This window comes from Littorina saxatilis, linkage group LG13 (assembly GCF_037325665.1).
Source record: "Littorina saxatilis isolate snail1 linkage group LG13, US_GU_Lsax_2.0, whole genome shotgun sequence".
Taxonomy (NCBI): domain Eukaryota; kingdom Metazoa; phylum Mollusca; class Gastropoda; order Littorinimorpha; family Littorinidae; genus Littorina; species Littorina saxatilis.
The window spans coordinates 22,431,587-22,456,012 of NC_090257.1; the positions used below are offsets into that span (position 1 = coordinate 22,431,587).

The 24,426-nt window shown below is 40.4% G+C and overlaps 1 protein-coding gene across 2 annotated transcripts in view; it reads left to right on the forward strand.

Moving 5' to 3' along the window:
• The first annotated feature begins 11,221 nt into the window (after nt 1–11,221).
• LOC138983875 (fatty acid CoA ligase Acsl3-like) overlaps nt 11,222–24,426 on the forward strand; it is a 37,449-nt gene continuing 24,244 nt past the window's right edge. The window contains exons 1-2 of one of the 2 annotated variants that reach the window (XM_070357204.1): nt 11,222–11,381; nt 20,057–20,216. In XM_070357204.1, the coding sequence (XP_070213305.1) occupies nt 20,082–20,216 (135 nt within the window). In that variant the 5' untranslated portion in view covers nt 11,222–11,381; nt 20,057–20,081. Of the gene's footprint in view, nt 11,382–14,885; nt 14,986–20,056; nt 20,217–24,426 lie in introns of those variants that run through there. The other variant, XM_070357205.1, reaches the window with a different exon arrangement.

The following is a 24,426-nucleotide window of genomic DNA, read 5'->3' on the forward strand; positions in this document are numbered from 1 at the left end:
GAATTGCTGATGCAGACTGCTACAGATATTGAAATCTGTGACAGTAGGACTATACCTAATAAAAAAGAAAGATTGTATTCACTTGCTGTTTGTGGAAAAACAAAACACTACCTTGGGCAGCAGTTAACTGTGGAAGAAGTACAACATCTTTCCTCAGAAGATATAGAAAAGTATCATGGACGGTATGAATCAGTGCTTGGTTCTAAGATGGTTAGAAGTATTGGACAGACTGTTATAGGTTTGTACACAAAGATTTTTGGACATTTTACACCTCTCGACTCGGAGGAAGACTTAACACATGATCTAACTCATGACCCTGTTGTTTCCAAGTCCCTCGAATCTCTTGCCTGTGGCCTGTATTATCGATTTGGTGCTTTATTAGTACCATTTGTTGCTGGATTAATTACTTTCAAACACATTAATTTTCAGAATAAAAAAGATGACAGATCAGTTGAAGCAGACAGTGGAGCAGACGAAAATACCAGAAGTGAACACAGTGACAAAGAAACCTGGTAGAGTAGAAGCAGGAAAAAAACTAGCCGAATGGAACAGACAAAAAAAGTTAAATCAAAAGGCAAAGCAGAACATTATGTCTGAGGTTGAGCAGACACCAAACATTCCTGAAGTGACTAAGGTCACACAAACTGATCAAGAATTAAAATCTTCATTTCTATCATACAGAAAAGTAGCTGTAGCAGCTGTTGTTGGAGGAGGTGGATACTTGCTTTACAAACTTTGGCAAGGCAAATATAAAGTGTCAGAAAAACCAAAATCAGAAACACCAAAACCAACAAACAAAGCAGTACAAACAATAACAAAGCCCACAGTAGTACCTGCAGTGGATTCATTTCATATGGAATAATTTTAATATTTTAATTTTGATAACATAAAAATGAGTTCTGAAAAGACAATAGTTAATCTAGTTTATCACGCTGCAGTGATTGGAGGCTTGAGTGTAGGTTACACAATGCTGGGTAAAAGTCTCCTCAGAATGAAACCAGCCGACTTGGGAAAGTTAGACTTCGAAGACGGTGCTAAACTAATTGGTGTTGTGACAGCTTCCTTTGCAACAAAAGACTTTTTGGTGAAGCAAGGAATTATTCCAGAAAATATAAACATGTAAGACAATAAAATGGCTAGTTTGGTTATGATGGTGGGAGGTGCGATTGTAAATGCGCTTGCATTTTCTGGCAGCAACTATTTGTTTTCTAAACTGCAAAATGGTGAAGAGAGGGAAAGGCACAACAAAGCCATGGAACAACTGGCGAAAGCACAGGATGAATACGAGAAGAAACGAATTGCGCAGTTAGACTTTATGAATGATAAACTCAGGCAGCAAGGACATGCAAACAAAACCTTTGCCAATGTTGATGCAGCCATTCAAGAATACTATCTCGTAACTGGAAAGAAAATGAAGACAAGTGCTCCTCCAAAACTGGGTGACTTTTATCAGCCTTCAGAAGAGCAGAAGGTGGGCGAGATTGTTTTCATTGTTATTGGTATGGCTGTTGTTTACTTTATTGCGCGTGCTGTCAAATCTTAATATTCTGTCATTTAAAAAACCATGAGTGATGCTTTGTTATCTAAAACATATTATTCCCCAAAAGGATACTGGAAAGGAAGAACTGCTATTGACAAGCTCAGTGACGCAGCAGGTGTTTCTCAAGATATAGCAAAGAAATGGTTGTCAAAGCAGGCAGTTTGGCAGATCTATTTACCTGCACCAAGAAACATTACACGACCACACTTTGTTAACATTAAACCGAATGACACTCATCAAATAGACCTGCTGTATTTACCGCATGACACAGTCAGAAGGAAGAAGTATAAGTATGCACTGACTGTAGTTGATGTTGCAACAAGATACAAAGATGCTGAACCGTTGACAGAGAAAAGTGCTATAGCTACAGCTGTTGCCCTGCAAGAAATTTACAGACGTGGACCACTAAAGTATCCCAGAATGATTCAGTGCGATGATGGTAAGGAGTTTAAAGGAGCTGTCAACCAGCTTCTGTTAAAACATCATGTTACAGTGAAGAGAGGTATTCCAGGAAACCACAGGTCACAGGCTATTGTTGAGAGCTTTAACAAACAGTTGGCAGAAAAACTGTTTTCATATCAGTACCATCAGGAATTTTTGGACACAGAAAGTAAATTGCGTAACACTGAATGGGTCAAAAGATTACCATCAGTACTTAGAGCAATGAATCTGGAGGTATTTAAAGCTACAGGGTTAAGACCAGTTGATGCAATCAAACAGAAAACAATACCTGTTGCTCCAAAGTCAACAACACCAGTGGCATTACTACCTTTCAATCAGAAAGTCAGATATTTATATGCACCCGGTGAAGCTGAGGGTGACAGCAGGAAGCGTGCAACGGATCCAATCTGGAGTATTGACATTCATGAAATCAAGAGAGTAGTAGAGACAAATCCACCTATATATTACTTGAGAGAACCAGCACCGCAAAGAGCCTTTGTAAAAGAGGAATTACAATTAGTTCCACGTGGTACAAATGTTAAATGATTTTTTTATTTCAGATTTTATAGTGTTAACAAAAATGGAAGCTCTGAGAAAGAATTCTAAGCAACTTCATTTTTTTGATTTATATTTTTATTTTGAGTTATAAAATCAAACTCACAGCGATGGAAGACTCTGTATTAGAATCTTTATCGACAGTATTTGACACCGTTGAATTACAAGTAACGGATCCTCAAAATGTGCAGTCCAGTGTGCAAGACGCCATTGAACAAATTCCAAACAATTTGTTGATTGAACCTCCAGTAAAAGTGCAGATAGTCAGTTTAATAAAATACAAAACAGTCAGTGATGAGGTGCTAGAAGTTCATGTTTCAACCAGACAACTAGCACTTAATTCTATGGCAGAATTGAATGGAAACTGGGCAGATGAAATGATGAAACGGTTTGAGCAAGCTGCAGAGGATGCAAAGATGAAAGGATCCGGATGGTCAGAAGGTGAAATTCTAAAAATAGAATTGAAGCTAAGTAAATTTGCCCCCATCAGAGGTAGAAGTTACATACCTTTACCTCCTGCTCTTGTCAAAAAACGTGCTGTGCTGAACATAAAGAATGATGATGACAAATGTTTTATGTGGTGTGTTCTGGCAAGACTGTACAGTGTAAAGAAAAATGCAGAAAGAGTGTCTAACTATCATGCATACAGAAATAAACTAAACTTTACTGGTATTGAATTTCCTGTCAGCATTACAAGCATTGACAAATTTGAACAGCAAAACAAACCCATCACCGTAAATGTTTACACGTGGGATGAAGAAGATGAACTGAAACCAGTCAGAATATCAAAGAACTCACCAACGATTGGTGATTGTGATACTAACCATGTTGACATGTTACTAATGACTGATGGTGTAACATATCATTACACTTTGATTCGTACAATGAGTAGACTGATGGCGAGCACAAGCAATCACAATAGTAAACAAGACTTTTGTAGGCGATGTCTCTTGCGTATTCCATCAATTCATGCAGCACTTATACACAAGCAACATTGTAAGAGCGTTGATGATGCGGTTGTGAAGTTAACAACACCACCGCCAGACAGCAAAGTGTATTTTAAGAATGTATGCAAACTACAGAAAAGTCCTTATGTTGTTTATGCTGACTTTGAATCTATCATTGTGCCATATGAAGGACCTTTACCAAAAGACCTACCTAAAACAGTAACTCTAAGTAATCATCAAGTCTGTTCATATGCATTTATTGTTGTTAGTTCAGATGGTAAACATTCTAAACCGCAATTGTACAGAGGACCTAATGCAGCAAAGAACTTCTTACAGCAAATGAACCAAGTGCGAAATGACTGCTCCAAACAACTGAATCTTTCAGACATTGTTATGAAACCTGAAGACCAAGAACAGTTTAACTCTACCACACAGTGTTGGATATGCGAACAAAGTCTAACACCAAACCCAGACAATCCAATAGTAAGAGATCATGATCATGTAAGTGGGCAGTTCCGAGGAGCAGCACACAGCAAATGTAATCTACAATTAAAGTTTGATCCTAAGACTTGGAAGCTTCCAATCTTCTTCCATAACTTGCGCGGTTATGATTCACATCTGATCATGCAGGCAGTAACTGATGAATACAAAGCAAGATGCATTGCGCAGTCTTCAGAAAAGTACATGGCCTTTACTCTGAATAGTTTACACTTCTACGATTCTGCTCAACATCTGATGGGAACACTTGAGTCTTTATCTTCATCACTAACTGCTTTCCCAATCACATGTAAGTACTTTGACAGTGACTTAGTTAGAAAGGGAGTCTATCCATATGAATACATGGATTCGTGGGAGAGGTTTGATGAAGATGAGTTACCACCAAAGGATGCTTACTTCTCACGGCTGAAGGGTAAAGGTATAAGTGACGAAGACTATGAACACGCTAAGACTGCATGGAATAAATTAGGATGTAATACAATGGGTGATTATCATGATCAATATTTGTTGGCTGATGTTTGTTTACTTGCAGATATATTTGAGAATTACAGAAGAACATGTATGAAGCACTACAATCTAGATCCTTCACATTACATATCTGCACCAGGCATGAGCTGGGATGCATTTCTTAGATTTACAGGAGTAAAGATTGACTTGCTATCAGATCTTCCTACACTTCAGATGATTGAAAATGGACTACGTGGAGGAATCAGTATGGCTTCACACAATTACTGCAAAGCCAACAACAAATACTTGGACGACTTTGATCCTATGAAACCTTCTAATTACATCATGTATCTAGATGCAAACAATTTGTATGGTTGGGCAATGTGTCAGACGCTTCCACTTCGGAACTTTAAGATCTATTCAGGGCCATTTTCACAATGTGTTGTGATGACAATATTAAAAGCAGGCCCAGACAGTCGAAAGGGATGGATACTAGAAGTTGACTTAGACTATCCACTATCACTTCATGATCTACATAATGATTATCCTTTAGCGGCTGAGAGGTTAAAAGTAAACCCAAGAGAACCTCCAAAGCTGGTGCCCAATCTGTTTCACAAAAAGAAGTATGTGTGTCACTACAGACTGTTACAGTTTTACATTAGACATGGATTAATTTTGAAGGCTGTTCATCGTATAATTTTATTTGATCAAGAACAGTTTATGAAACCTTACATCATGAAAAACACAGAACTGAGAACCAAAGCCGCTGATGCATCAGAGAAAGACTTTTTTAAACTGATGAACAACAGTTGCTTTGGTAAGACAATGGAAAACCCACACAAGAGAAAGGATGTTAGACTTGTTACAAGAGAAAATGAGGCCATCAAGCTGACATCCAAACCACAGTATCAAGACTTTAAATACTTTCATGAACAGCTGTATGGTATCTTAATGAAAAAACTTGTAGTCAAGCTTGACAAACCAGTATTCATAGGCTTTACTGTGCTAGAGTTGTCAAAACTGTTGATGCTTGAGTTTTTGTATGATTATTTGAAACCAAGATATCCCAAATCGAGAGTACTTTACACAGACACAGATTCATTCTTACTTGACATTCCAGCGAATGACATTTACAAAGATCTAGAAGCTGAAAGTCCTGCAGTAAAAGGAAAAGATTCTTTTTATGACACTTGCGACTACCCTAAAGAATCACCATTGCACTCAAATGTTAACAAGAAGGTTATTGGAAAGATGAAAGATGAAATGAATGGGAAGATAATTAAGGAGTATGTTGGATTGCGTGCAAAGATGTACAGTGTTGCAAGTGAGAAAGGGGTGGTTAAAAAAGCAAAGGGTGTAAGCAAACAGGTTGTAAAGTCGAGCATATCGCATGATAACTACAAGGAAGCACTGTTTCAGAAGCGAGTGTTTCACCATGACAACCCTAAGATCAGTTCCGCGCTTCATCAGATCAACACAACTATTGTAAACAAGAAATCTTTAGATGCTAATGACACAAAGCGCGTTTATTCATCACCAGAATATTCTTATGCAATTGGCCACTGGAGAATAAACGCAAATAGTATGAGTGTGTAATAAGAATTTTTGTCAATCGGGAAAACCCGCTATGACAGCTTTGTTTTGACTGCAGTGGGGTAGAGGACGTCGTTGCTTGTGAAAGGGAAGTGTTTGTGAAAGGGGAGAAGGCTTTGTTGAGTTTCAAAGCAGCCACCAAGTACACTTATCAAAAGCTTGAATAAAATAAACAAGTCAATTGAATAAGTTAACACTCGGCGGCCGCCCGAAGGCAGCCTTTGAAGCGAAGCGAAGCGAAGCGAAGCGAAGCGAAGCAGGGTGTTGACCTATTTTGGCGCAACTGCCAGTTGCGTGACCTGATTGCAGTGTTAGCTCTAACTCTTTTTTCCTACTCTTGTGATTGCTGTTGATGTATATTTGGAACCATTGACGTCACTTTCTCAGCCCAATCGCGAAGCAGGGTGTTGACCTATTTTGGCGCAACTGGCAGTTGCGTGACCTGATTGCAGTGTTAGCTCTAACTCTTTTTTCCTACTCTTGTGATTGCTGTTGATGTATATTTGGAACCATTGACGTCACTTTCTCAGCCCAATAAAGCCTGATATCCTCATTCTTTTCAAACATGGTTTTGAGTTCTTTTCTCATGTTGAAGACTTCATAAAAAGACATCCCAACTGTGCTGAATTTGGCTCTGTATGGAAATAGTAAACGGGCAATCTCCCTCAATCTCCGTGCATACGTAGAAGAAATTTTAACGTTTCTTTCCAACCAGCCATCCCAGGTCTCATTATGAATGCCTTGTTCTGCTTCATAAAACTTAAATGCGATTTCTAGAACCATTCCATATTGCAAATTGAAGCCCATTGAAGTTGCCTCCTGTCTTTGTATGTGTCTATATCCCTCAACTAACTTTTCAATGGCACTTGCTGATGATGTGATATCTTCCGGATTAAAAAAGAACACTTCCTTCCTAACTTTCATGCTTACATCAACAATTTTTGACTTTAAATATTCGTGGAGTTCATTGAACGTCATTGTTGTTTTGGTTTTCTTTGGTTTTCCTCCATACAAATCTGAAAGTTTCCGTTTTGGGCGTGAAGGAAATTTAGGTAGTTTTCCACTCGGAGATGGCCCTTCATTTTTCATTTGCGATAATACTTCAACAAAATTGTTGAGGTAACTGAGGTGCTCTTCAATAGTTAAAAACTGCTCAGAATTCCATTCACTCAATGATTCCGGTATATCCATAGTTGGTGAATGTAAAATTAAAGTTGATGACTGTGTTGAAAAATCTAATAGATTTTGATGAGCAACTTGTGATTCAAGAATTTCTCTCTCTAATTCTTCAGAAATGCTATCTTGAGACATAAATATTTAGCAAATATAGTGACAGTAAAAACACTTCTCTCACAGAAAACACAACCGCACGGCAGGCGAGTCCGGAATGAAATGACAAAATCACCAGGCTATGTTACAATCAATACCAAGTGTTGGGCGGACGTGACGTAACTGTTGCTATCACATGATTTAATCTTGTCTTGCCATTGGAGGAATATAGAAGACAGGCTTGCTGTTTGTTTTTACCAGATCAATACGGTAGTTATGGCTAGCCGACGAAGGGCAGATTGGATCAATACGCACGCTGGCTGCAACTAGTTAATATTTCAATGGAAACTAAATTTAGCGTTGCACAGAGAGAAAGGGAGAATGTACGTTCTGGGTTACTGATTCCGACAGACCCGGCATTGGTTCAAAACAACCTTACTTTACTATATTTTTTTTGTATGGATTTATGCAGTATTTTTCTGATTTTGTCGCATGTTTCATTTTAGTAAAAGTTTAGTCCAGAAGCCTATTTTGCGTTAATATTTAGGGTCTGTCGGAATCGGTGAGCCAGAACGTACATTCTCCCTTTCTCTAATGGTCTACTATGATAATCCTAACTCTCAAATTCGTTGAGATTTTTCCCATCGAAAAATGCAGATTTTTTTCGCGTTACTTTTGTTGCTCGGTATATATATAGACTTCTGCTGTAACGTAATGGCAAAACTTATCTAGAAAGAAGCCTAACATGACAAATACAAGTTGAGCAACAGAAAGCCTAAAAAATACTGACTTAATCAAGGGATATTGTCCGCGCAAATAAAATATTGTGGAATAAGGAAGTTGACCTCCACACAATGTTGGAAACATTTCCATTTTTAGGCGTTTAAATTTATTTATTTCTTAAAGGCAGAGTAAGCCTCCCGTAAACCATCACAGATACGGTCAGGCTTTTACACACAGTACAAACACCATTTCATTTAAACACTCACCAATTGAGAACATCCTAGGTGCCCTCCGTAAAGAGCGAACAATTTTCAAAGAATTTATTTTTGCGTGGTTTATCTTACCCCTGAGCCATCGTGAACCCGTGTGATCCAGTTTTTATATTTAGTCAAGTTTTGACTAAATATTTTAACATCGAGGGGGAATCGAAACGAGGGTCGTGGTGTATGTGCGTGTGTGTGTGCGTGCGTGTGTGCGTGTGTGTGTGTGTGTAGAGCGATTCAGACTAAACTACTGGACCGATCTTTATGAAATTTGACATGAGAGTTCCTGGGTATGAAATCCCCGAACGTTTTTTTCATTTTTTTGATAAATGTCTTTGATGGCGTCATATCCGGCTTTTCGTGAAAGTTGAGGCGGCACTGTCACGCCCTCATTTTTCAACCAAATTGGTTCAAATTTTGGTCAAGTAATCTTCGACGAAGCCCGGGGTTCGGTATTGCATTTCAGCTTGGTGGCTTAAAAATTAATTAATGACTTTGGTCATTAAAAATCTGAAAATTGTAAAAAAAAATAAAAATTTATAAAACGATCCAAATTTACGTTTATCTTATTCTCCATCATTTGCTGATTCCAAAAACATATAAATATGTTATATTCGGATTAAAAACAAGCTCTGAAAATTAAATATATAAAAATTATTATCAAAATTTTTTTCTCGAAATCAATTTAAAAACACTTTCATCTTATTCCTTGTCGGTTCCTGATTCCAAAAATATATAGATATGATATGTTTGGATTAAAAACACGCTCAGAAAGTTAAAACGAAGAGAGGTACAGAAAAGCGTGCTATCCTTCTCAGCGCAACGAAATACCCCGCTCTTCTTGTCAATTCCACGGGCACTGCCTTTGCCACGGGCGGTGGAGTGACGATGCTACGAGTATACGGTCTTGCTGCGTTGCGTTGCGTTCAGTTTCATTCTGTGAGTTCGACAGCTACTTGACTAAATATTGTATTTTCGCCTTACGCGACTTGTTTCTTTTCACAATGCAGTCGTCATAGTTAGTCATTTGAATGCGACTCGACGTGAGCTTATCTACAATAGCACGTTTTTTTTATGCACGAAACAACGGCTGTGGTTCACAAGAACTCTAGCGATGGCTTTTGACTGTTGAGAGGAACGGCGATTTGCACTGATACTGAAACCGGCCGTCGTCTGCTACGACCCTTGCGTGACCCTGCTTCCGGGCTTTTCTTTTTTTTAAACTTTCACAACTTCGAATTGTTCTGATCTTGTCTTGATGAAAAACGAATTCTTTTATGATTAAAGAATGTTTGTGTAACAAGCTGTCAATTTATTATTTAGATTTTAAAAGTTAGGTCTAGCGCAAAAACGAGGCGCCGTTGTTGTTAACGGAACAAGTCTACGAAAATAAATTCTTTGAAAATGTCTCACGCTCGACAGAAAGCAGCCAGGATGTTCCCGTTCGGTGAGCGTTCAAATGGAAGTATGCTTGTACTGTATTTAGACGCTCGGGGAGCTCTGTGATGGTTTACGGGAGGCTTACTGTGCCTTTAAGCTGACTTCAAGGCGGTCTTTGGTTGAGCCTGAGGTTGACTTTGCGAAGGTTTTTTTTCTCTCAGATAACTCAGTATCAACGCTTCATGCGGCGAGGCTTCGTGAGGTACACTTCGCGAAATCGACGTTGCCCAATTATTATCAGGCTTAAGAGTGTTTTATACGGGACAAACAATATATTCTAAATACTCAATTTTCCTAGTTTCCAAACAGCTTTTCCCGCACATATGTTACCCTTCTTTATATAAAAGTATGTGAAAATATTGTGTCTCTGCTTGAGTCCTGTAATAATTAATATGCTCATTACAAACAAAACGGTTTGACAACACATACACACACACACACACGCACACCGTGCACACACACACACACACACACACACACACATACACACCCACCCACCCACATGCATACACACACACACACACACACACACACACACACACTCACACACACACACACACAAACACACACACACACACATACACACACACACACACACACGCACACACACACACACACACACACACATACACACACACACACACACACACACACACACTTGCACTCACATCGGGTTAATCATAATATTTTAAGTGTAATGCAATTATAACGGAGACTGATTCAGGTTGACTGTCAAATGATTTTAGCCTAGCCGACATTACAATTTGCTAATGATTTCCATCACTTGCCAACTAACAACAACCTGTCCATTTTCTTATCTTCATCGATCCAAATCTTATCAGCTTTTTTACACAGCGTCTGCTGCGACTACTGACACTGACTGACGTGAATCAAGTTTACCACTGAAAACAGTTAGAAGTTTTCTTTCTCTCGTGGATTTTAATACATTTTTATAATCTTTTCCAGAAGACTGCAATTTATGCATTTCCGAAAAGCTAGCGGGATTTACGTTCATTGTGGCAAGTTAAACCCGAATTTCCGTTTCAACTCCAATAAAATCAAAAATCGTCCATGCCACTGGGATTTTTTCTGAATTTACGCCACTGTGTAGCCTACAAGTAATTAAGTTGTTCTTGAAAAAGCATAAATATTTTACGGACGCATTTTAACCTTATCAGGTCGGTTTACATGTCAATAGATTGTTAGTCGACAGGAACGTTTCATTTCCCCGGAGGGGAAAACCCACCGGCGTCAATCAATGCAGAACCAGTGTCAGTCGGAAACAGTATAGAGTAGCTTTGCCTGCAGCAAGAAGAAGACCGAGAAACCGAAGACAGCTTCCCATCAACGGCTTATCGGAGCCAGCAAAATACAAAAATCAAGAGCTGCTAGGGGAAGAGAGAAGTTTATCGCTCAGAATCATCGGACGCAGCGATGCATGGCTGACAAAAGCGAAACCGAAAGTTGCCAAGGGCGAATAATTTGTCTTTGAAAGCCATTCACTTCCGGGACATTCTATTTCCAGAACAACAAAATGGCGGAATACTGATTCGTTTCCCGGCTTGAAAGACCGTTGTTTACAGTCTGCTGCAGTGAGAAACGGAGCGCATTGACCTCGTGAAGGGCACGGTTGTTTGAAGCCAGTCGCTTTTCATTCTGTACACTGTGAGTCTTGATTGATGCTTGTCTTTCTGTGCTTCTAAGGCCGTTACGTTGTCATGCAATTTCGTCTGTGTCGAGTAATGGTTGATTGCATCCACATCGGAGATAAGCAGGAAAGGAAGGCGAAAACTCCATGAACTGAATGAATACTTTGAAATAAATCATCGAGATTTATCAGTTAACTAGTTGCAGCTTTACTGTTTGCTGTCGTTGAGTTTAGTAGTCGGATTTTTGAACTGACTGTTGTTGTTTTTCTCGCCAGGGTTTACGTGTAGGCCCTATTTGAGCGTTTTAACACGTGTCGCTTTATGAGCTGAAGCTTTCTCAGCCGTCTCCGCTATGTTTTTGAAAAGAAGTAAGAACCCACTTTTTTTTTTAAAAGAAAACCAACAAATAGCTTATCAATTCTTACTCTTTCATTGCTGTTTCAGTGTTTGGTTACAATTACAATACATCCTCATACTCGGTCATATTCAACTTTCAAGTGCCTGTGGTTTGAGTTGCACAAGTAGCCTTTTTAAAAGTACTCAACAGCAGAAGGGGGTCCTTCATGTCAGAAAGGAATGCATTAAGTTAATCTTAGTACATGGATGTCACTGTCAAGTGTCTTACCAGGTTTCCCAATTGCTTCGTTTCCGACCGATTTATGTGGAGCGCGTGATGCGCACAAAAAATATTGGCGGTTTATAAGTGTCGTCTGCACAATGATCGCGGCGGCATTCTTGACCGCCAAGGACGACCGCGCACGTTGTGAGACGTCATTCGTTAGACCTCAATACATGCAGGTGTGGTTTAACTGGTATTGACAGGCCCTCTGCCCTAGTTTACAAGTACTTCGTCCTTGTTTTCTCAATATTAATTAAGGCTTCAAGTTGACACGCATCTTGCTCCTCTCAATATTCCTGGATGTTCACATACAGCACTGTGAACTGGAGGCCGGTATGCTTATAGTCAAGTTATAGTGCAGTCAGGTGTAGTTTAATAAAGGCACAGTGCAGCTCACAGCCTTCGTTTTGCGTTTTTGTTGCAGCTGAGTGCATTTACAGTTCAAAAATCCTCCTATTGTAGTAAAACAAACCCAAAAGTACCGAACGACGACATCTGTGAAGCTCGGCAGTTTCTTGTTCACGCGAGTGCATAAATTAACCTAGTTATTACGTGGTGTTTGGTCGGAGTTCGATTCAACTGAGTGATTCCGGCCTCCATTTTGTTTTACACAAACTCATGATGACGTCTGACATAGTTTGCTAGTGACTGTCTTTTTGTGCATGATGTGGTGATCTACCTGATCTAAATTTAGATCCAAAAATAGGTCAAGACCAGCCGGGTCCGAGTACGAAATTAATTCGTAAAAAAAATCGCAGTTCTTGACTCTTTGGGTGCAAGTCAATGAAACTTGGTAGTTCTTCTAACGGATAGCTGCCTGAGGTATGACTAAAAGCCCCAGGGGCTCCGTGCACCTGGATTTGACAAGTTCAGTACCTTTAAATCGATCTTTATGAAAGTGTGGAAAATGTGAGACTGGGAGTGGGAGTAAATTTATACAAACCCCTGCAGATGAATTAAAATAGGCTTACTTTGTGTGTTACAAGATTTCTGTTAATTAGTGAACATGTGTACGGTGGAACCCGCCTTTTAAGACCTAGTCCAAAATTCTAAGAAAACAAGGTCTTTAAAAGGAGGGAACCTTAAAATAGAGGTAGATGTAGAGATGTTATGACCAGAAAATCTGAAAAGCAAGGTTTTATAAGGGAGGAAGCCTTAAATTGGGGGGTCTTAAATAGCGCCGGGCTCTACGTACTGTATTGCTCGGTATCTCTTCATGGGTGATATTGTTCATAATATTAATAATGCACTCCCCTTTGCATTATGAGACTGAGAGAAAAACCTCTGAGGAATATCTTACATTAATTGAGTAGTGGATTGTTTTTTTAAGTTGGGCGCCTGTGTTCGTCAAAAATAACAAGGTCATGAACTAAAAGTAACACGCTTGAACATTGCTTTTAAGAAAAAGGGTTACATTTAAGGCCTTATAATTCTTCATCTTTCTTTTTTTTTTTATGTCCTGCAGATAGAATTTTACTTGTTTTTTCCATACACAGATTTTAGGAGTTGGCAAACACAGCGGGACAATAAATTGTCAGCACACGTACACCCACACGTACAGTGATATTAATCTTAGTGGGTTACCTGTACTGAAGTGGCGGACGTTATCTAGACTAGCAAACACGTACGTTTCTTTCGGAATAGCAAGGCCGAGACATATTTTACTTTTACACTCTCTGTCAGTCTGTGTTGTTTGTAAGGTGGGCATAAGACTTCGACACTGTTTGGGGTCCTGGTAGCTCAGTGTGTAAGGTTGTGAGGTTGTTGTGTATAACATTGCATCTATTGTGTCTTTACAATTACATGAACAGCGCCACAGTTTTCTTCTTCAAATGGATGTTATACAAGTGTTATGAAATGAAACCTATGTAACAGCTATCAGCAATCCTTACAGGACAATGTTATACTTATAGCACCAGTGGAACTGTAAGCCACACATACTTGTGGAGCTAAGGCCAGAACAACTGCGTGAGGTTATCTTGGACGGGGATTATACTTTGAACAACATGCACTTGTTGCATAGAAGAGAAAACTTATATTTTTCAGGACACTGTGCTAGTAGAGATGGCTGAGTACATTCGTACTGGGATAGGAAGAAGCCTCACCTTTTCTGTGATAGACTTCAGACTGCTTGTTTTTTAGGGCACAGATAACTGCAGGGTTTTTGATTTTATCAGAGAAAAGGATTATACAGTGGATACCCCACCCCCATTATCACCAACAAAAACCCTTGGAAAAAAAAGGGTGAGAAAATCAGTTCTTAAAAGGAGGATTCTTAAAGCCATATGTACTCGATGACTATACACGCTAATTGCTTTACCCACAGCTGGAGACATGCTAAATTAAGTTCCCTGCAAGATATTGTGGTCTAGGACCCCTTAAATGTTGAGATATTTGAATTTTTATTTTGATCTAGATCGTCCTATTTATAGATTTGCCAACAGAGGGAACGTTGACGCAAGGGAAATAACTCCGCGTCTTTGTTGACATCCTCACTTTTTCAGAGGCTAGAACAAGCTGTAATGCATGTATATGGTCCGCGCATTGCGACATATCGTCATTATATGGCCTTATGATGCATTTGACATCGATTGTGGGCAAACTACACTTTGTAAACACGGGAGCGCGTACATATGCCTTTAAGTTAAATTGGGTGTGAATTTACACAGCTTGAAAGGGAACATTCTGAAGATAATTAAGCAGGGTCGTAAAGGGGGAGGATCGAGGGGGTTACGTCCTTGGGGGGGGGGGGGTTTCACTGTAGTATTCTTTGACCTGCAATATATATATGTACTTTGAGGGTACTATAACTGATAATGATATTTTTCAGTACAGGTTACTGAGAAAGTAAAAAGCTTCGCCTGTTCCTACGTGATAGACTTTAGACTGAGATAGAGAGAGTGGGAGAGTCTGATGCATCTGGGTCAAGGGGTGTACCTGTTTGCCTTCACTGCTTTTAGCTTCACTGCTTTTATGTGAGGTTATCTGTGAGCACGTCTAGGTGAGTCTTAATACTCTTAGCGTAACTTTTTATACTTTGAGGATACGTACTGTGCATTTAAAGATTTTTAATATTTTTTGTTTCCATGGAGAGGGTCATATTTACAAGCAGGTTTTTGTGACTGATGATACTGTTTTGTTTTTCCTTAATTAAGATTTTTACCCTCAGCGCTGTGGCGGTTTCGATGTTCTTTTCTTTTAGTCATATCAGATTTCTTTCTGTCTCATGTCAGACCTCAAGAGATGTTAAAATTCAATTTATTCAAATCAGCACATCAAATTTGGTTTGCAAAAACAATAAATTTACAATTTCAGTGTTATTTTCATGCACCAGAAGTACACTTACTTAAAGTTACTATGTACTTCATGAATCTTGTATGCAGCTCTAGAAAAGCAGTCAGCTCTTTGATGCTAATGTGAAATTGAGACTGAGAGAGACTAAAATTGCTTGTTCTGAATTGCTGATATCTGAAAACAAGACTCATCCAATTTAATTTTATGTGCAGCTTATCTAAATATTGTCCTGTAGCAGACAGCATTAGGGCTCTATAATGCATTATCAATAGCAGGAGATCAATTCTTGTGTAAGTACTGAAGCAGTATAATATTCACTGTGTACATACATTATGCACAATAGAGTTTGCGGAGTTGTTATTTCTTGTTTTTAACTCGGACAGTCATTTTTTGAGTGGACTGGGAAAGGTGGCAGTGTTGTTGCCAGGCCTCGGTCTTCGGTCTCTGACGCATTCCTTTCTCAGGCTTGGGAATGATACGCCTTTCGTCGTAAATACGACCCGAGTCCTTTTCTAAATTTTGTGTAAGAAAAGAGCCTCCGTGTGCCCTTAAAAATGCTTAAAACGCAACATTTTTCAGTCAGTACGCCCAAATCACTTTTATTCATTCCCATGCAGGCCTGCTTTCTGATTTGACGCATTGGACCTATAGCCTTGTCCGGTCGATGGACCGATAGTTTTTACGTTTTGGTGGTCAACTGACCGATACATATTCGTTCGTACAAGGCGGACAAGGTCTGCAATGGATGGAATGGGAATTGCAAAGTCGGAAAATAAACCCAGATCGAAATCCCCTTCCCTCCATCGCGATATAACCAGCTTGAACGGTTGAAAACGACGTAAAACACCAAATAAAGAAAGAAAGAACCCCGATCGAAATGTTCATGTTTGCTATGAGTGAAAATGCACTCGGTGCCGAGTCCGTGTTTGTCGTCATTGACACTCGAGGCTGCGTTTACGGAAATACCCGATCCAGCCGGTATACCTATTTACCGAAAACGGCGCAAACAGCGGAAAGTTCCTAAATATAAAACTACGGCATGGTAATGCGAAGATCAGGCAGGATCCCTACATTCGCACACCGGGCACTGTATTGGAAAGGGTAGGCCAGGAATATGTCAGGCTCTTTCTCCTCGCAAAGTTTATGAACAATTAAAACTAGGAAGCGACATCAAAGCAATGCCAAAGGACTTGAAACAGGTTCAGAATAAGAACGATAGGGAAAAACGCGAAAAACCTGAAAATGCTGAGAGAAAGAAAGTTGCAACAAAGTTGCAACAAAGTTGTAAAAAAACAATTGCAACAAAGGTGCAAACAAACTTGCAAAAAAGTTGCAAACACATATAATCTAAAAATTGTTTCGCTATTTTCGCCGTTTCCGGTAAATAGGTCCACCCGATCCAGGCAAAGGGACGCTACTCTGTTAGACGATTTTTTTTCGTCGATCGCTGATCGATAAACATGCCGTCGAAAAAGAAATTAAAGCCCGTTGAAGGGCAGAAAACACTAGCAGCGTTCAATTTCAAACAGACTCAAGCCAAAACACCTTGGCGGTACAATTTGGACCTATTGTTTTTTTAAAGCCAGGACATTTGGACCTATTGTTTTTTTTGGGAGGTTCAAATGAATTGTCTTCTTAGGCTGGCAACAACACTGAGATGGAACTACACATCCACAAAATAATTGGTCGCTTCTAGAGAAGATTACAGGTTTTTTTGTTAATTTAGTATTAGCTGTTCACGCTTTCTCCCCAGCCACCCCCACCTCTTTCTTGCATGCAGGCATGTGTTATGCAGATATTTTGATGATACAGGCATGCATGACCGCCCAATTACATGGAGACTGTTGCGTTTGTAAAACAAATCTGTGCAATTTCTGCCCAATATAGTGACCAAAGGCAATTGTTATTCAACACATTATCATGCACACAGAATTTTTCATCCAATCCTATGATTTCCCACTTTTTTTAGAAATAGGGGACTTTAAGTAAAGAAACGTCTCTCTCTCTCTCTCACTCTCTAATGCAGGCTCTCTAATTCACACACATGCCCCCCCCCCCCCCCACACACACACACACACCCCAACCCTGATTGCAAAAGAGGATAGTGAAGCAGAGATGGAATTCTTCAATGAGCCATAAATATTCTGCCTGCAGTCTGGCACTGGCAGTGTGCAAAAAATGTGCTTATTACTGCTAACAGACTAGCACTACAGAAACACCATAGGATTCCCATGCCATTATGTGAATCTTTAGGCCTTGTGCTTATCGCTGCAGATTCTTTGGAGAGTGTGAAATACAAGACTGTGAGGGTCAAACAAGTCTGATGTTTCTGTGCTGTTAGCAGCGTGCATGCTTGTCAAAACTTATCTGGAAAGGGTTAGGGTGTGGAACCATGCATGCCTGTCTGACTGGTTTGTTTGAACCTGTCAGAGAGAAAGTGTGGGAAACACAAGTTGTACACTCAGTATACATTACACAGTTTTTCTATTTTGTGAAGTTTTGACTGAATGTTTTAACATAGACAGGGAATCGAGATGTAGGTGGTGGTGTATGTGTGTCTGTCTTACAGTGTGTGTGTGTGTAGCACAATTCAGAGAAAACTACTGGACCGATCTTCATGAAACTTGCATTAGAGTTCCTGCAAATGATATCTCCAGACGTTTTTTCTCTCATTATTTTGGTAATGTTAACATTTGTGTGAATGTCAAGTTACATTTAAAAAAAAAAATAAGGGTAAGGCCTAAAAAAAAAATAGGTGTGGTTACGGTAACCCGACCTACCCTATTTTTAGGGGCCGATCCTATAACTTTTTATTACATTTGTCACCAAAAAAAAACAAAAAAATAACCGAGTGCAAAAAACGCAATGAAAGCGAAAGCGCCCGTGTCGCACACTTATTTCCCTGTCAAGTGCCGTACTTTCCGGGTCATAAGGCGCGACTTTTTTCCTCGAGTTCGACCCCTGCGTCTTGTATAACGAAGCGCCTAATCCGTGTATGAAATACGAAAAAAATCAAAGAGACCGCTTGAGTACCAGTCAAACAACTTGTGATAATGCATGTTTCAGCTACTAGGTACTGCCCTGCCTTTGATCTGGCCGCACACACAGATTTCCACTCTGTTAAACTCGGTCACTGACCGGTCACTGACCCCGATGCAGGAAGTGTTTCCTCTCTCAGATATGACAGGGGAACCACCTCTCATGGCAAAAACTGGGTCATTTTGGTGCGCCCTATTGGCCCCCTGCGTCCAATGGGTGACTGGATTACAATTTTTTTTTTAAAAGAAGGGGGTGCGTCTTAGATAACAAAGCGCCTTGTCACCCGGAAAGTACGGTAGGTTTAATTTGTACACATTAGAAAAAAAAGTTTAAAAAAAAAAAAAGTGATTGCCTACCTACCTACCCTATTTTTTTTGGCTATGTTACCGTAACCACACCTATTTTTTTTTTTGGCCTAAAGTTTGGTGCCACAGAAAGATGACACCCTACATTAAAAAAATAACCGGCCCCCGTAGCGCAGTGGTCAGCGCATCGGGCTGCGGGTCGGGAGGTCGTGGGTTCGAATCCCATCAGGGTCATGTGGGTTTTTCGGGCTACGGTCGGCTCCTACCCAGAGTGGAAGTGCTATGGTTCCTATGGGAAGGCTGGGATCACACAGCCGAGTGTCATTCACTTAACAAATGCGACTTTGAGGGTGCTCAGGTTCTGTATACCTGACCAACACCGCAGGTGCGGCAGTTCTCGGGCCTGGTTGACGCCAGGATATATTATGAGAGTAAGCGTAGACCCTGTGCTGCCCTGTCACATAGTCTCAAACCAAATTGGAAATCCAAAGCATCATCATTATAATCATCCTCATCTCATTAATCATCCAAAATATAAATTGTCCTTGCTCTTGTGGCCCTTCATGCCCGGAGCTCCTCATGGTGACCTTGGTCTCAGTGTTCCTGTTCGATCCTTCCCTGAATAGTAGTTCTGCTGTCAGTCTTCAACGTGTGACGTTCTGGGGGGTCGACGGAGGGACGTGGTGGCGGTCTGCTCTCTGGAGGGGAAGCTCACTCAGTCTGGCTCTGCGACTTAAAAGTCAATGTCGTTTGTAGGGGGCATAGGAGGTAGTGGGCTGCGTCCGTTAGCCCGGGACAGACCCACTACTGAACACCGTCGAAGTGACTCAGCAGAAGTGCAGTGTCATCTTCCGAGGGTAGCCTACCGCAGCGACCCGACATCCCCCCCCCCCCCCCCCCCCCCCCCCGGAGCGTCTGTAAAATCAACAAGTCTGGCAGCGGAACGAAATTCAGAGGTGGTCGGAGCAGCTTGGAGCAGCGAGTGCAGGGATGATTATAATGATGATGCTTTGTGTGAGGGCACAACGGGACAAAGAAACAGGTGTAAAGACGAGAAAAAAAAAAAGATAAAAATAACAGTGGATCGATTTTCTATGATAGTTTTCTTTTCATGACGAGTTGACAACTCACAAGTATGCATGTCTGATGCTGGACTCTGATACGTGATATGACCATGTCGGTGGTGGCTAATTGTCAGATCTCGATGGTTTCAACCCTGTACATCGATCATTTTCCTCTTCCTCTTTAGACATACATGTAGCTTTTTTTTTTACAATGTTTTGCTCACGTTTTTTTTGGTATCAACACTACCATGGCATCATGTTTCCAAATCATGAATTGCTTCTGTTACGTGAATTGGTTCTGGCATCCTGGTGTCAGTACTTTTCCTAATGTCAGCTTTTTAATTTGTTTCCCTCCATTCCATGCTTACAGGTGGCTTGGAGAGGACCGACACAAAATGTCTGAGGTGGTTGTGACAACACTGACGGGTGTGCTGCGAGCCCTGTCGTTGGTTTACGACATCTTTGCCTACATCCCCTACTTCTTCTTGTACAGACCCGGGAACAAACTCCATGCTTCACAACGACTCAAGGTGAGTGCTTGGAACTATATAATATTATATTAAACAGACCCAGGAACAAACTCCATGCTTCACAACGACTCAAGGTGAGTGCTTGGAACTATATATATTAAACAGACCCAGGAACAAACTCCATGCTTCACAACGACTCAAGGTGAGTGTCTGGAACTATATTAAACAGACCCAGGAACAAACTCCATGCTTCACAACGACTCAAGGTGAGTGCTTGGAACTATATAATATTATATTAAACAGACCCAGGAACAAACTCCATGCTTCACAACGACTCAAGGTGAGTGCTTGGAACTCTATATATTAAACAGACCCAGGAACAAACTCCATGCTTCACAACGACTCAAGGTGAGTGTCTGGAACTATATTAAACAGACCCAGGAACAAACTCCATGCTTCACAACGACTCAAGGTGAGTGCTTGGAACTATATAATATTATATTAAACAGACCCAGGAACAAACTCCATGCTTCACAACGACTCAAGGTGAGTGCTTGGAACTATATATATTAAACAGACCCAGGAACAAACTCCATGCTTCACAACGACTCAAGGTGAGTGTCTGGAACTATATTAAACAGACCCAGGAACAAACTCCATGCTTCACAACGACTCAAGGTGAGTGCTTGGAACTATATAATATTATATTAAACAGACCCAGGAACAAACTCCATGCTTCACAACGACTCAAGGTGAGTGCTTGGAACTATATAATATTATATTAAACAGACCCAGGAACAAACTCCATGCTTCACAACGACTCAAGGTGAGTGCTTGGAACTATATATATTAAACAGACCCAGGAACAAACTCCATGCTTCACAACGACTCAAGGTGAGTGTCTGGAACTATATTAAACAGACCCAGGAACAAACTCCATGCTTCACAACGACTCAAGGTGAGTGCTTGGAACTATATAATATTATATTAAACAGACCCAGGAACAAACTCCATGCTTCACAACGACTCAAGGTGAGTGCTTGGAACTATATAATATTATATTAAACAGACCCAGGAACAAACTCCATGCTTCACAACGACTCAAGGTGAGTGCTTGGAACTATATATATTAAACAGACCCAGGAACAAACTCCATGCTTCACAACGACTCAAGGTGAGTGCTTGGAACTATATATATTAAACAGACCCAGGAACAAACTCCATGCTTCACAACGACTCAAGGTGAGTGTCTGGAACTATATTAAACAGACCCAGGAACAAACTCCATGCTTCACAACGACTCAAGGTGAGTGCTTGGAACTATATAATATTATATTAAACAGACCCAGGAACAAACTCCATGCTTCACAACGACTCAAGGTGAGTGCTTGGAACTATATAATATTATATTAAACAGACCCAGGAACAAACTCCATGCTTCACAACGACTCAAGGTGAGTGCTTGGAACTATATTAAACAGACCCAGGAAAAAACTCCATGCTTCACAACGACTCAAGGTGAGTGCTTGGAACTATATTAAACAGACCCAGGAAAAAACTCCATGCTTCACAACGACTCAAGGTGAGTGTTTGGAACTATATTAAACAGACCCAGGAACAAACTCCATGCTTCACAACGACTCAAGGTGAGTGCTTGGAACTATATAATATTATATTAAACAGACCCAGGAACAAACTCCATGCTTCACAACGACTCAAGGTGAGTGTCTGGAACTACATGTATATTAAACAGACCCAGGAACAAACTCCATGCTTCACAACGACTCAAGGTGAGTGCTTGGAACTATATATATTAAACAGGCCCAGGAACAAACTCCATGCTTCACAACGACTCAAGGTGAGTGCTTGGAACTATATAATATTATATTAAACAGACCCAGGAACAAACTCCATGCTTCACAACGCCTCAAGGTGAGTGCTTGGAACTCTATCATATTATATTAAACAGGCCCAGGAACAAACTCCATGCTTCACAACGACTCAAGGTGAGTGCTTGGAACTATATATATTAAACAGACCCAGGAACAAACTCCGTGCTTCACAACGACTCGAGGTGAGTGTTTGGAACTATATTAAACAGACCCAGGAACAAACTCCATGCTTCACAACGACTCAAGGTGAGTGTTTGGAACTATATTAAACAGGCGCAGGAACAAACTCCATGCTTCACAACGACTCAAGGTGAGTGCTTTGAACTATATTAAACAGACCCAGGAACAAACTCCATGCTTCACAATGACTCAAGGTGAGTGTTTGGAACTATATTAAACAGACCCAGGAACAAACTCCATGCTTCACAACGACTCAAGGTGAGTGTTTGGAACTATATTAAACAGGCGCAGGAACAAACTCCATGCTTCACAACGACTCAAGGTGAGTGCTTGGAACTATATTAAACAGGCCCAGGAACAAACTCCATGCTTCACAACGACTCAAGGTGAGTGCTTGGAACTATATATATTAAACAGACCCAGGAACAAACTCCATGCTTCTTACTGTTAAACAGATAGTTTAAGTCTTGACCCTTCAACAAGGTAGCACTTGCTGTATGTCTAGACCCTGTCTAGCCTCCTCAACGCCATTCTGATCAGTCATCGCTCAACGGCTATCGCCAGTTATCTCTCTGACCGGATGCTACAGTCCTATGCGAATCTATCAAAACAAAAATACAGAGTTATCTCCCATATGTTTTTCGCGAGCACTGATCTAAATTTGAGATCGGTGTTCGCGAGTCGAAAATGATTGCAGATTGGCCGACTTCGACAGTGATCTCCGTTCTGTTCTTCACAGTTATGATAAAGACATCGTTCTAAGGTCAAAACAAGTAGAAATTTTGGGACTGCTGCCGGAAGGAGACCGTAATGTCTCTGTCAACTGGTTACAGAAAAAATTGTCTGCTCCAGTGAGCGCCGAAACCAAACGGTTGATTATCACGTGACACTTTTGCCATATTTAGAGTTGTTTGCACAGTAAATACAGCCGCGAAAAATAGCTCGCTTGAAACTGTCTTACATATCAATTCCTTTGTAATTTAAATATTACAAAACACCATGAAAAATCATTATTGACGATCGCGAATCTGCTTATATCAATAATACATTACAAAAAGCTCTAAATATTTTTAAAAAAAAATGGTTTCCTTGCCAGACAAGGAAACTCAAGGCATCCTGTCAGGGAGTGAATGAGCCGAACTCATTTTGACCTGAGGTCAGGATGCCTCAACGCCTCCTTAGATACTAATCGTGATAATGGAGAGAAGCATAAGTCTTTGCTTGTTTATACACATGATGATGGATAATTTTACCATTTTAACCTGGGATCCGAACCCTGAACCTTTCACAGGCGAGGCCGATGTCCTAACCATCTTACTCATTGATAACGGGGATCAAGGGGACTTAATGGCGGAATTCATGTATCTGGATGGAAGCCTCTTCGTATGCGTGTGATACATAGAGAATACTACTAGTCACTACATGGCTTGCTGTGTTGTCCGACATTTTCACAAGATTTTTTTTTTAAATATTGAACTGCGAGCGAAAGCGAGCTTTTCAATATTTGAAAAAGCAACAAGTGTAAATCTGGAAAGATACTGCATTAGCCATGGAGTATTCTGTTTATCCTACATACTGTACTCGCATGTCTTTTGCTCCAGTTTACCTCCCACAGTCGATGCGCCCAAATTGAAGACGCTTCAAATAGAACCTCAATCTCTTCCAAAGCCTTGTGTAATCTTTGACGTCAGAGAAAAGAGACGTCACTCTAGAAAGCATAGCGTGACACATACATTCTCAAAATCCTCACAGGGGAAACCAAGCGTTTCCAGAATGACGTTTGTCTCTGTGACTCAGCATCACGAGCAGTGGAAAATCAAGTCTCTGCCAGATTAGTTTGACACAACCTTATTCACATGAACTGAGGTTTGAACGATATTGTTATCTCATGAGTGGTATCTCTCACGTATATATAAGATAAACTTGTGTATTGTTGGTCTGCATCCATGTGTGTGTGTTATACAATACAGCAGGATCGGCACAGGGCTGGTCACACGATTTGAAATCATGCCAAGAGCTTAGTAGCTGTTAAGGGTCTATATTAGTGTCACTGGCTAAGAATAGGGCACCTTTTGACAGTCTATAATTGACTTGCTATTGATGAAAGCAATCATAGCTGCTTTTACACAGTTAAGTATTTTGATAAAGTAGCAGATGCAGTTCAAGTTGATCAAGTTGTGCGCATTAAGAATTCCTCT